This window comes from Sinocyclocheilus grahami, unplaced genomic scaffold (genome assembly GCF_001515645.1).
Source record: "Sinocyclocheilus grahami isolate Dianchi unplaced genomic scaffold, SAMN03320097.WGS_v1.1 scaffold68.1, whole genome shotgun sequence".
NCBI lineage: Eukaryota > Metazoa > Chordata > Actinopteri > Cypriniformes > Cyprinidae > Sinocyclocheilus > Sinocyclocheilus grahami.
The window spans coordinates 1689997-1705287 of NW_015505247.1; the positions used below are offsets into that span (position 1 = coordinate 1689997).

The following is a 15291-nucleotide window of genomic DNA, read 5'->3' on the forward strand; positions in this document are numbered from 1 at the left end:
GTATGAGCACTTTCTCTACTGCAGGTATGACAGCGTGGGTTAGAGCAGGAGGAGTCATTTAATGAGCAAGTCATTTTTGCAGGGCATATCATAATTAGAAATTAGTCCGAAAAACAAATTAATTATATTTTTGTAATCTTTAATTTTTTTAAATAATTGTATATTATTTTATTTTTAATAATCTTTTTAATAACTTTTTTCAATAATATTGTATTTTTATGTAATATTATTATTTTTTTTACTTTTTAAAGACTGTTAGCACTGGCAGACTTGGCGATTAATGCCAAAAAAATTTAATCTGTTGATAATGTGTTAATAGTGAATTTTTAGCAAATACTATGCACAAGTGTTTCTTTGATTTCAGATTTTGTGTTTATCTCATTCATCATCATTAAATTGCATTACGCACTTATATGGCATTCTCTCAATAAAGGCATCTTGACATAAAAAAAAAACACAATGGTCGATCAGTAGTTTGAGCGTGAAAAGAAGGAATAAGCAAATCACCTGCACTCCTTAAGTTGGGATCCATACCAGGCATCTCTTTAACAGCCTCAGGACTCACACTGTAGATGGACGCTCCTGCTTCATCTGTTATACTGAAACAACAGACACACACTTTTAAGCACATTTCCAAGGAAATCATAGCGGTAACCTCATGAAGACCCCAGTTAACCTATTTGAAGGTCCCTCAGTACGTCTACAAGGCGACAGACCAAAGAGTCCATTTAAATACATTTCCATAGAAAGCTTGTAGTTTATACTGCAGGCACTGAGTAATATATATATATATATATATATATATATATATATATATATATATATATATATATATATATATATATATATATATATATATATATATATATATATATATATACACACACACACACACACACACACTACCGGTCAAAAGTTTGGGATCAGTAAGACTTGTAATGTTTTTAAAAAAAGTCTCTTATGCTCATCAAGGCAGCATTTATTTTATCAAAAATACAGAAAAAAACAGTAATCTTGCTAAGTGTTATTACAATATAAAATAATGGTTTTTATTTTAATATCCTTTAAAATATAATTTATTTCTGTGATGCAAAGCTGAATTTCCATCAGCCATTACTCCAGTATAAAGTGTCACATGATCCTTCAGAAATCATTCTAATATGCTGATTTATTATTAGAATTATCAATGCTGGCAACAGTTGTGCTGCCAAATATTTTTTTGGAAACTGCGATACATTTTTCAGGATTCTTTGATGAATAAAAAGATCAAAAGAACAGCATTTATTCAAAATATAGATCTTTTCTAACAACATAAATCTTTGCTATCACTTCTTAACGATTTAACACATCCTTGCTGAATAAGTTTTAACTTAAAAAAAAAAAAAGAAAGAAGGAATAAAAATGTACTGACCCCAAACTTTTGAACTGTAGTGTATATTGTTAGAAAAGATTTATATTTTAAATAAATGCTCTTTCTAACTTTTTATTCATCAAGAATCCTGAAAAAAAGTATCACAGGTTCCAAAAAAATATTAAGTAGCACAACAGTTTCCAGCACTGATAATAAATCAGCATATTAGAATGATTTCCGAAGGGTCATGTGACACTGAAGACTGGAGTAATGATGCTGAAAATTCAGCTTTGCATCACAGGAATAAATTACATTTTAATGTATATTAAAATAGAAAAACGTTATTTTACACCACAATAATATTTCACAATATTACATTTTTTCCTGTATTTTTGATCAAATAAATGCAGCCTTGATGAGCATAAGAAACTCCTGTAAAAAAACATTAAAAATCGTTCTGATCCCAAACTTTTTAATAAGTGTTTTCAAAAAATATTTGCTGGGTTCAGGAGGTTATTGGTTATAGCATTTAGGAGGTTATGACTGGTTTCTATGCTTAGAGATGTGTGACGTCTGGCACGTATGCTCTGATACATGTGCCATCCATACAAATGTACAATATGTATTCATATTCTGAGGAATTTTCAGTACTGCAAAAAATTATATTAATCTATTAGTTATTTAAAATCTACTGACCAAATATTTTGAACATTCATAATTTATTTTCTTTCTAGATATAGCAAAGTATTGACATCTTTTCAAGTACTCCCTGGGGTGTACCTAGTTGTGAATCACTAGACAAGTGATTTTTAACTAGGTGTCAACTAGATTCAGTCTCTCTCTCAACACAGTTTCAGTTGCATGTGTATTGTGCTGCATGCCACTGAAAGTGAATTACAGTATACTGCAAAGTCAGTCCCACTGGAGGGAGTTGGGGTGTCGTCCACATAGGCTCAAAGGTGATAGAAGGCTTTCAGTTATATTTACAGCAAGGTTATCGATCTCTCACATTACTACGAATAATTATTAATAAAAAAATATATATATTTTTTTTTTTATTAAAACTTTTATTTGTGTAATACAATGTTCTGGTAATCTAACAGGCCAAGGAAACACTGAAATCATGGGTCAATACTGCCATCTACAGGACTTAATGGTAAACGTGCTTGTTGCTACAGCATTTTTGACAAAGTCAAAATAGATTTTAAAGGCTCCTGTTGGAAAAGAATGATCGGTGCATGTAACTTAATAAAAAAAAATTACATTAATAATGCATTAATTTAATAGAAATTCTGTTAATGTTATCATATAATTATGAAATTGAACAATTATTAAAATAAGTTAAATTATAGCTTTTTCCTTTCTAAAACCATGTACGAGGTCTTCCATTCTCAACTGCCTGATTGTTAATTAAACTGACCTCTCTGAAAACATCAGCAGGGATAAATGTCCTCCACACATGATTATCACCACTGTTACTGAATGACCCTACAAATTAGGGCAGGTCACCACTGCAGCCTCCATTACATTTGCTGCCTCTCTATTGGTGCCTAAGGGCTCCTTGGGTAACTTTGCCAATTAGTGTCATCATACTCATGACAGGATGCAGAGGCTTTGTGACATGGACCTCCAGTTTGACTGGTGTCCTCATTTCCCAGACCCTTTCCCCTCCTCCCTCTCCCTCCCGCAGCTGACACACCGCCATGATAACAGTACTAATGAGCCCTGGCATATGACCTAGGGGTCAAGGTGGAGCAGGTTATTAGTAAGATTATTAACAAATTAAGAAAGAAGCACATGCCAACCCTGATAATCATTCAATTAAAACTTGAATAAATATAAAATCACATAATAGAATTGCAATAAATAAACTAAATAAATGAAACTAACTGTTAATCATAAAATTAAAGGATGGTAAGTTATCTAAATGTCTGTTTCAGACCAGTAATCAGTAATGTAATGCAATGTAATGTACAGTAACAATGTAATGTAATGTAAATATGAACAAAGCAGCCTGTGAAAATAGTTCTGCAAAATTCAGCAAAAATTCACAAAAGCCTAACCTTTCACTGAAGTGAAACAATTGAAAATGTTTTACTTCAATTCAATAAATGTTTTTTTCAAATCCACATTGGACACAATTACTGACACCCCTAGAAATTACTATAAGTAAAACATCTCTGAAGTATATTCCCATTAATATTTACAATTTTTAGCACACCAGGGTGACTACGAACATGAAATTGTCCAGCCATATGAGGGAAAACAAAGGCCAAATTCCCTTAATCATCCAAGATAAGATAATCATTAAGATAAGAGTGCATGAACATAGACCTCCTAATTTGAAAGAGATTCTGTCTAGAAAAACGGTCTATGATCTCTTGTGAGGTGTTCTCCAAACTCATCAGGCATTATAGGAGAAGACTCAGAGCTGAAATGGAGGTTTCAAAAAGTATTTTATTATTTATGGCCAACGTGGATTTGAGAAACACATTTATTTCATTAAAGTAAAACATTTTCGATTGTTTTAGTTCAATGAAAGGTTAGGTTTTTGTGAATTCCTTGAATAAAAGATCAAAAGGATTAACAATGCAGATTTATTTTCACAGGCTTCTTTGTTCATATTTACCAAGGGTGTCAATTCTGGTTAATTCCATGTCAGTCCTAATTAAATAATTTCTGCAGAATGTTTTTGCATTCTTTCCACCAGCATGGCATGACAGCAGTGCTGTCGACAAAATAGGAGAGCAGGTATTAGACACTGAGAAATAGTGGAACCCATCATGTTTGAATAAATCAGAAGGGCTGCAAGGGTTAATGGGTTCAAGGCCTGAACCATTCTGACACGGATACGCATCACATCAACCAACCACTTCTCTTCATTATGGGCATGGCTGAACTTGTAAAAGGGCAGGCAGCAGAAGGCTCAGCTCGAGTGGACACTAAGACATAAGAACAAAGACAAAACCTGCCCGCGAGTGCTGCAGATGACTTGATGACCCTTGAGGTCTGACAGTCACTCACTCGGTTACTCACACCCAAATATACTCACACTTTGGGGACTATCATGTCTCTATGAGAGTCTCTGGGCAAAGTCATGGTCAGGGCCCCTCTAACTGTCAATAACAGTGGTATTCTCAGGGTTTGTCACCATCCTCCAGGTTCATCTCCCCCTCCCGATGTCCATGACCAACGGGTGACACCAAGAGATGGATACATACTTTGATACTTGCCCCCTAAACACATGTTCTTATTAAAAGCATTCATTAGATCTGTCTGCAGGTTGAAAAGATATCGTCACAGAAGTGGATAGAAGTCCACTGTTCTTGATAATACTGGTTAAATTTGGAAATGTAAAATCACACACGTGGTTTTTACTTATAAAAGTCTGGGAAATTCAACACTGCACACAATGAAAGTGTTTTTCTGCAAATCATAAGGTGAATTAGCAAAACAAAAAAATTCTGCACTAGAATTCATGTGAATTTTTTTTGACAACTTGACAATAATAAATTGTATTTTTATAATTTATAATGTAAAAAATTACAAAAATACAATTTACTCTGTCAAGTTGTCAAAACAATCCACACACCAATTAAGTATTTACGATTCAACATTTCTAATACAGCTTTTTAGGGCAAAAATTTGAAACTTTGTTTACTTTTTTAAAAAACTGTAACAAATTCTCTATGAATAAATGTTTTATTTTGCATTTATCCTATTCAAGATAAATGTTAGCAATTAGAAAACATTTCTAATACATACACTACCGTTCGGTAAGATTTTTTAAATGATTTTGAGACAAGTCTTACTTGTTTACACTAAAGCACACCAAAATGCTAATATTGAGGAATATTATTACAATTTAAAATAACTCTACCATTTTAATACATTTTAAAATGTAATTTACTCCTGTGCTGGCAAATCTGAATTTTCAGAAGCCATTACTCCAGTCTTCAGTGTCACGTAATCCTGCTCAAGAAAGATTTCTAATATTATCAATGTTGAAAACAGTTGTGCTGCTTAATATTTTTGTGGAAACTGATATGTTTTTCATGATTCTTTGATGAGTAGAAAGTTCAAAAGAACAGCATTTATTAGAAATAGAAATCTTTCATAATGTTATATGTTTTACTGTTACTTTTGATACATTTTATGAATCATAGCAGAACAAACGCATTAATTTCTAAAAATATCTGACCCCAAAATACTGACCCAACTTAGAGATGGTAGTGTATATTTAAAAAAAAAAAAATAAAAACCTATTATTTATTTAAATGGACACTAAAGGACATACAGACTTACAGAAATATACTGTCGTTTTAAATTAACTATTTAATATAAGTACATCACCACATATCATAATCTAACGTGCAGAATTTACTAAAGACTGTCTTTTTCTTTCATGTTATCAGAAACAAAAAAAGGACATTCTTATTATATAAATCTGTTGGTCAATTACTCAGAGCCAACTAACCCAAGGGATTCCCAAAACAGAAAAAACAATCATGAGATATCAGGCCAGTGCCAAAACACTATGGCATTTTTTGCCTAGAAAAGGGCCCAAATGGCAGGTGTCAAAGGCCGTCAGTCTCAGGCTCTGTGCTGGGGGCAGGAAGTGCATGGAGGCACAGTTAACAGCACACTCAAGCTGCTGCCACCACCACACAAGTCTGAAAAGAGCAAAACCTCACAGCCACTCACGTCAAACTGGTGGCAGATGTTTGTCAGCCCCTCAACTCCCCTTCCTGCCTTAAACACCCAAAGAACTGCAGCAGAGTGTGTCAGCAGGCCAGGTTACTGGATGTTTTCCTGTGCAGGGACCAGTAGAGGGGGTTTTGGATATATGTTGGTGTCCAAGCCTTATACTCAAGAACCTTAACCAAGAATATTGTGGAGATTTGATGGTTTACACTGTGGACTGGATCTAGCAATTCAAAACACGCAAGTGTAGCCCATAAAATGGATATCCCAGAGGTTTCCATATCCTAATTTTCAAGACCAGTTTCACTGGAAGCCTAGTTCATACATGCAGATGTGGAATTGAGGTTTCCATGTTTTGATGTTTCTTGCATTTTCTTTTTCTGTACTCCAAGGGCTATAAACTACGACCTAAAACGGCCAAACACAAGTAAATGAGGCATGAAATGTGCAGCATGTTAAAAACTTCACTGGTGCGGATTGCTTCCAGTTGTTCTGACATCACAAGAGACAATTAGATTAGAAATCGACAAATGGGGATTTGGCATCTGGGTTTAAGGCAATGAAAACTTTCAAGTGGACTGCATGCTTGATCTCATGCTTGGCTGCCACAGATCAATCAGCACTAGGCAGATTTGGAGTGACATTGCAGTATTCATGTCCATTCTTCTGGAAACTTTATGTTAAATGCAAGAAGCTTGCATGTCTGATAAACTCATAACATAGATGCCAAAATCTCTTATTATCTATATATTTGAAAAATCATGAGACACTGAAGACTGGAGTAATGATACTGAAAATTTAGCTTTGCCATCACAGAAACAAAAGTTTATGTAACACAATATATTAAAATAGAAAACAGTTATTTTAATTAGTAATAATATTTCACAGTATTCTGTGTAACACATTTCTCCTCAAACAGCCTAGATTTAGGCAAACAAACTTACTTGAATTGTTTATTGTGATTATTATAAATCTAACTACCGATTGAACACTTATATTGGGATTACCATTTTCATATTGTCTAATAAAATCTCTTCAACTAACAAATTCACCTTAACACATGGCCTGTGTAGTGTCTTATAGCTTTATTATGAATCAGTGAGTGTGTTTCCTAACAGATATAATACTTAAAAAAAGATTTCCAAAAACTATTGTATCTATTTGGAATGGATGTATTGTAGATTAACAGAGCTACTACTCAATTGAAATCCTGACTGCTTTACTCTTTGATGCTAAGACAAATCTAATAGCAAATATAAGATGGCACAATAACATCAATAAAAGACACATCACTGTCAACCAAGCACAGACATTAACATAAATGTCAATATATTAACAGCAGTCAATCAAAATTAGGGGTCTCAAGACAGTTGCTCGTGGAGCCACTGGTTTTGGCTGTCCTCTGTGATGCGGACATCTATCCCTCAGTGAGCCATTAGCCATGGGCCTGTGACTGGCAAATATTCCGCCTCATTCCTCACTGTCCTAATCACCCTACCCAGAATCCTCCTCAAAGGACAAACTTCCCTGATGCAAAACTCTAGTCATCCAAGACCTTACAGCAAAGAGTGATTTCACTTTACCAGCAGCACTTTGGATGTAAAGGGCATGTACTATATATATATATATATATATATATATATATGTCATATATTATAATACTGTGCATCCCCTTTAGAGCCAGTTTGCTTCGGGTAAAGTAAAATAATAATCATCATAATAAGCTTAAATTATTATTATTAGCTTATATTTATGTAATGTATTTTTTGTTATACATTTATATCTTATATATGCCCATACAATTATAATACAATTCATGCCCTTTACAGCCAGCTTATTCATGGTAAAATGAAATAATAATAATATTAATAATAATAACAACAACAACAACAACTTCCAGTCTGCCAGTGTTAAGGGCACAGTAAAGATGAGTCTTCTATTCATAATTTACAGAAAGTGGTAATTTCTTTCCTGTTAAGACCGAAGAGGTCATGCTTAACAACCGATCCCAGCAACAGTGTGCACTGAAGGAATTAACAAAAAGGAATGGAGTAGAGAGCTCCTGTAATTCTGTGTTCCCCTGCAAAGTGAGCCTAATGACCAGAGACTGGCCGACTGGTGGCAGAGAGCCAGCCTGAGGGGAGAAGGGTGGTCACTGCCGCTGTCTTCAACCTTAAGAACTGACAGAGCTGTCCAATCAGTCTGTAGCCATAGCTCAGTATCAGGATCACTGTCCAGACAGTCAGGAACACTAAAGGCTCCCTCGTTAAGCAAGATACATGTCATTCTGTCCTTCAGGGGTGAGAGGCAAAGTCAGGGCCAAACAGCAGCAATGACTGGAGTCAGAGCAGCACCTTCTAAACATGTTCCTTAGAAGGGAGACAATATATAATACAGAATGGACAAATCACACGCACTAAATAGGAGTGCAATGGCTCCAAACTCAACATTTTATGAACAAATATCAATTCTGTATGGCACAGAATACATAATGAACCCCTAAACCAAATCTGTACAACATAGCTATGACAAATCCATGACCAAAGCGCCAATGGTTTCTTCCAGCAGCATAAAGATGCCATGCCAACCAGGGTCAACTTTTATTGGGTCATTTTGGATTTGGTTCATGTTAGAGGCCCTTTAAGCATTTATTAGTCATCAGAAGTAAAAATACAGTGTACACACACCAATACTGATAAAACAAACATACAGCCCGACATTGTATTCCAGGAATCTCCCACCTCCCAGTTCAAAGCTAATTATCTGTACCTTTACTCATAATTCAAATCCGTTTAAATCATTGTAGCGGTCTAGAAGGATAAAAGAACCAGGCGGTAAAGAGTGCTGGGCCAGAGGAGGGCGCCACAGTGGGGTTTCAGAGGAGAGGCTCAAAGCATGGTGTAAATCACACAGCTAATATACTGGAGCAGACTCAACTAGGGCACACAACCACAAAGTTCAAAGAGAGGGCAACTCTTCATCACACATGTGAGCTGGTCAATGTACAGCACAGGTAATGTGCAAACAATCCCGACAGAGACTAATTAAAAATAAGACCTACACCATATATACACACATTTAACACATTCAAATTGATTTAAATATGGAAAATGTGACAGCATTAACAAACTACTTATATATATGTGTGTGTGTGTGTATGTATACACATATCTTGCGTGTTATGTTCGGCTCCATGTGAGTGTGAATTACAATAACAAATACCAGTTTACAATATCAAACAGCAAAACAGACTGTTTTTGTAGAGCTGAAATAAGCCTTACTCATCCAAGTGCATCAGTTCTTATGTAAAAAATTAGGTGGATACACTAATGTATTATTTACAGTAACTCTACACTCTTGCACACAAGTACATTTCGGCGTGAAGTAAATTTTTTCCTATTTCTTAAAAAAAAAAAAACATCCAAGGCCCTAAAAAAGTCATTATTATAGAAATAACCAAAATAAGATGACAAGAGGTAAGTGTTTAACCCGGACTTTTGCAAGGAACAATGCCACCAACTCAACAGGCAAGAGTCCCTTCATTTAAAGGAAGAGCACCAGGTCATTGAGAGCCGTGCGGCTCATCCCGCAGGCTCATTACCGCATACAGTCTGCTAGCACTGCCTGTCTTTCCTCTGGAGCAGTCAGGCGAAAGAAAGAAAACAAGCTGAAGAGTGGGAAGACAGATAGCAGACAGTGCAAAGGAAGCTGCTGGTTTAACTGACTATGTACAAAGTGCACTGTGGAGACGAACTTTCAAAGGGAATGATGTGTTGGAAAAACAAACACTCGCATATTTCCAAACACACATATACAGGTGCATCTCAATAAATTAGAATGTCGTGGAAAAGTTAATTTATTTCAGTAATTCAACTCAAATTGTGAAACTCGTGTATTAAATAAATTCGATGCACACAGACTGAAGTAGTTTAAGTCTTTGGTTCTTTTAATTGTGATGATTTTGGCTCACATTTAACAAAAATCCACGACATTCTAATTTATTGAGATGCACCTGTACCTAAAACATATCTACACTTCCACTCAAAAGTTGGGGATCAGTTTTTTTTTTTTCTAAATATACCTTTATTCAGCAACGACACATTAAATTGTTTTTAAAAAGACATTTACAATGTTACAAAAGATGTTCTTTTGAAGTTCAAAAAATCTTTTTAAAAAAAGTGTCACAGTTTAGACAAAAAATGAAACCGCACAACCATCAACAACATCGATACTTATAAAAATGTTTCTTGAGCTGCAAGTCAGCATAGAATAACTTCTGAAGGATCATGTTACACTGAAGACTGGAGTAATTACTGTTAAAAAAATCAGCAACATATTACATTTTAAAATATATTAAAATAGAAAACAATTATTTAAAATCCAATAATATTTCACAATATTTCAGTTTTTTTTATCAAATAAATGCAGTCTAGATGAACATAAGAGATTTATTTTAAAAACATTACAAAGTCTAAAATGCTGGTACTTAAAAGCCCAAACTTTTAAATGGTAGTGTACAATGCACAAAAGTCAGTCAGATCTATGAATGTTTACAAGTGTACAATGGAATTATTCAGTAAGAGGCAAGTACTAAAAAAAATGGAAACTTCAAAAGTCAGACCAACTGTGAAAAACTGGCATAAAAAGTATTTGAATATTTCATTATTTTTAATTAAAAAAAAATTATAAGTGGACATTAAGATAAAATATGAATAGAAATTAAAATGAAATGTGTATTAAAATAGGCATATATTATATGTCTCTTTTAACTAACTACTTTCATATGATACTGTACACCACCAGACTCTGATTTTGTAAAATATGAAATAATGCTTTCATACAAATGTAACCACTTGATATTCTTTCTTTGCGGAGTGTCTGAGCATTTCACACAACTAAATATACTAGATCAATTTCTCCACTTAAGGGAACATTTAAGTATGCAATTTTATAAGTGTAATTTATTTCAACTAGCACCCTGCTTCTACAAATACTTGGCTGTGACTACCATGACAGAAAACAAACTGTCTGGCACACCCTGGCGTGGCAGTCGCTGTTGCACTGCCAATGTGGAGATCTCAAATCTTCCACTTTCATTTTAGAATGGAGGTTGAAATGGATCCACTTGTGGAACGCCTTGGATGTCAATTTTGACACATCATGCTTTGCTGAGAACTACTGAGGCAGACCTGGCAACCCATCTGAGTTGCGCTGAGGGATGCGGAGAGCTGTAATGAAAACCGCCATCAGTGTATGCCATAAACGGCCACTTCAGAGCGGTTCTGGGCAGCTCTCCAGTCAGAGAAGTCCAAAAGTCAACAAACACGAGTCTAGCAAGATGGAGAGAGAGACAATCCCACATCTAGTCTTTATTTGGGTTGGATGAGAACACTTTGGACTGGTTTGGTTTGAAGGACGGTGAGAAATATTTGTTTTTAATTAGAGACAGTCAAACAAGGTCCAGATACCATTTAAAACCCGCAAGAGTAACACATTCCAGACCGAAACCATTTCCTTTGCTCCTTTTCTGCGTACCTTGCTTCACAGTTGCTATTTTCGCTCTTAGTGGAGTTTATTGATAAAACTTTTCAATTTCAAGCTGCAATTGCAATAAGACTGTACAGGAGCCTGATGTGACCTCAAACAAATGCAAGTTTCATCTCTACACCAAAGCCAATAACTGCTGAGCTACTCTCAGAAGAACAACATCTGCTGTACTGCTCACTCATCTGCTCTGTATTTAAAAAAGGAAAATGTCATACCAATAGGACACATCAAGGGGCTTGAAGAAGCGTTGTTTAATTAGGTCTGTAAAGAAGGCCTCAGTCTCCCTGCATGCTTTGCCATTTCCTATGACAATAGTTTGACAGCTGTTAAAAAAAAAAAAAAAGTTACTCAAATATATACACAGTACAGGTAAAAAAAAGAAATTGCAATAATTAAGATTTTTTTTTTAAAGAGCTTTATAAAGATGTCTCTTATGCTCACCAAGGCTGCATTTATTTCAATTAAAAAAAAACAGTAAAAACAATACTGTGGAATATTATTACAACGTAAAAAGAAAATTTTAAAAAATTAAGATTTCAATTTAAATATAATTTTACATTTTAATTTATTCTTGTGATTGCAAAGCTGAATTTTCAGGAGCCATTACTTCAGTCTTCAGTGTCACATGATCCTACAGAAATCATTCTAATTAGATGTTTTGACGCTCAGTTATTATATTAAAAATGGTTCTTATTATCATCAATGTTGAAAAGATTAAGCATTTTTGTGGAAACGCTACATTTTTCAGGATTCATTGATGAATAGAGTTCATAGGAACAGCATTTATTTGACAAAAATCTTTCGTAAAATTATAAATATCTTTACTGGCACTTTTGATCAATTTAGTGTGTCCTTGCTAAATAAAAGTATTATTATAATTTTTTTTTTCTTACCTCAAATGTTTGAATGGTAGTGTATCCCCAAAAATATTAATCAGCACAAACATTGATAGCTGAAGCAGCTCAAAATTCAGGTTTGCCATCACAGGAATAAATTACATTTTAAAATACACTCAAATGGAAAACAGTTATTTTAAACTGTAACAATATTTCACAATATTACTGTTTTTATTGTATTTTAATAAAAAAAAAAGAAAATATGCAGCCTTAATGAGCATTAAAAACTGTTATCATTATGATTGCAATACCTGTGTTTGAACATAAGATGGCGCAGGTTTTCTGCTTCTTTGTGTTTAGCAGGACCATGGAGATATGCCACATCTGTGTGCAGAATCTGACCTGAGGAAAGAAAAAAGGAAGAAGATATGTCAGGACAGCAGAGGACGTATGTGACTAGATTTTATGTGGACATCAACTTAACATGTTATCATCATGAAGGTACTGCAGACTCCCATTTTTTTCCTCTTTAATTTTTCTGCACTCATCGCCTCCACCTTGTTCCCCTCTCCTCTCAGACAATACGGCTGCCATTTTCTGTCAGACTGAGAGAGGTACTCTAATAGCAAAAGACACCTCAAGAGCCCGGCAGGTCATGTGACTCCACACCCACAGACCTGTCACAGTCAAGCTGGGTCTGCATGTGGTGCTGCTGCGGGGCAGAGGGCAAAACATGGCAATGCCACCTGACTCACACCCGCAAGGCCGATAAGTCGCCCGGACACAGGACACACACAGTGCACAGCGTGTCGCTCCTCCCACCGAGAGGGCACAATGGGCATTCTCATCACACCTGCCAATCAGATACTCTCCTTCATCAAAATATGCTACACTAAACTAAAAATAATTACAGTTCATTAAAAGTCAAAAGTTTATTAGAGACATATTATGCCCCTTTTTACAATATGTAATATAAGTCTCTGGTGTCCCCAGAATGTGTTTGTGAAGTTTCACCTCAAAATACTCAACAGATAATTTATTATATCATTTTGAAAATGCCTATTTTGAGTGGAAGCAGAAACACACAGTTTTTTTTGGGCCTGTGTCTTTAAATGCAAATTAACTGCGGCTCCCCACCCCCTTTTCCAGAATAGAGCTGCGCCATTACAGCTCGTATCTGCTAAAAACATCTGTTTTGGTTCTGATTATCATGTTTATCTCGCTGAAATCATGTTTTAAACTATACGAGTTTAAACTTTTGATATACGGTTTTCTGAGAGCACACATCCGAAGCACATGGACAGAAAGCGGCTGTCACAGGGTTACAGGGTTAATCTTTTTCACGTTTCCTTGGTTGGTAGATGCACCGGGGACCTGATTATAGCACTTAAAACCTGGAAAAGTCCGATTTTCATGATATGTCACCTTTAAGTCCTTTTCAATATTAGTCTATATTTGGTGATTACAAAGTTTTCAAAACATCACCTCAAATTTACCATAACAATCAATTTTTAGACACCATTAGTTGGCAGCCAAAAGAAAAACTAGAAAAATATAATATTAATATTATAATGAAAAAAATGCATTGAAATATTAAGACAAAAAGCACCATTCTTCTTTTTGTCCCAAAACTTTTAGAATCAATTGACAAAATGCCTGCATTAGACAGATATATAAATCAATATATAGATATATAAATTCATTTCAGTTAAAGTTTATTTTAATTAAAGTAATGATTTTTATGTTTTTAGTTACATTTGTAGGATAACAACCCTGATATAGATATAGTTTTAGATATGGATATAGATAGATTTAGCATTTATTCAAAGTTCATTCCACATTTATTCTGCTTCTCTTACTGGTGGGGGACAGGATTGCTATTTTGCAGCCATGGTGAAATCCTGGGTCCACTCCCATGATAACTCTCCCACGCACAGGACACATCAGAAGGCGCTGACGTAGATTACGAACAAACATGGCGATGGACTCTTTTTCTGCACTAGTGGTCAACTTAGTCCTGGGACAGAAAGAAAAAGAGTTGTAAAGGTAAATAACAGAATGTTAGAGAAAAAAGATATGGAAGAAAAAAAGCATTCGCATTAGAGCGCTACACACAAGGCTTTAATATAAGGGGTAAATATATAAATATACTATAGAACTATATAAAATTATAATTTCTCCTACTTCTACCGATACAGGCAGGCCCGGCTCCTGAATTAAATCACTGAGGGTGCTTCTGAAATTAGTGAAGGTGCTCTAGCCTTAATGTAGGCTTACATCGATTTTGACATATTTTTGCCCTGTCCATTGTTATGGTTAAAGACTATCATTGCAATGACAGTGACATCCACATATAAATGCCGCATTTATATGCAGATGTCACTCCCAAAACTTTGCAGCGTGTGAGCCGTCATTGGTCCTCATAGCATCATGAAAAACAAAACGAATTCAAATTCCGAATGGATTATAGCCAAGAAAGCATCCAAATATTATAATAACTAAAAAGCATCACTCATTTCAGTTTATGTCAATCTCAGAAAGTTCAGTTAAAATCAATGAAGCTCTACACTGCACAATGTATTTCTAATTTACATCATGTTACATTTTTTTGTTTGTTATAATGAGAGACTCAAAGCTGTGGCGTTTTGAGCAGTGAGTGGATTCTAAACACCTCTAGTGAACCCAGAATTACATGTTATAGAAATGTATTTTGTATTTTAATTGTAATGCAACATATATATACTGTATATATATATATATATATATACAGTGGGTATGGAAAGTATTCAGACCCCCTTAAATTTTTCACTCTTTGTTATATTGCAGCCATTTGCTAAAATCATTTAAGTTATT

At 34.8% G+C, this 15291-nt stretch overlaps 1 protein-coding gene across 2 annotated transcripts in view; it reads right to left on the minus strand.

Annotated features, from left to right (window-relative positions):
- The window catches only part of LOC107585258 (S1 RNA-binding domain-containing protein 1-like), a 53365-nt gene that overhangs the window by 26262 nt on the left and 11812 nt on the right, over positions 1 to 15291 (minus strand). For both annotated transcript variants that reach the window (XM_016272200.1, XM_016272201.1), the window contains exons 12-15: positions 14298 to 14455; positions 12750 to 12840; positions 11818 to 11925; positions 508 to 599 (exon numbers count right to left, since the gene is read on the minus strand). In XM_016272200.1, coding sequence (XP_016127686.1) covers positions 508 to 599; positions 11818 to 11925; positions 12750 to 12840; positions 14298 to 14455 — 449 coding nt within the window. The remainder of the gene's footprint in view (positions 1 to 507; positions 600 to 11817; positions 11926 to 12749; positions 12841 to 14297; positions 14456 to 15291) is intronic.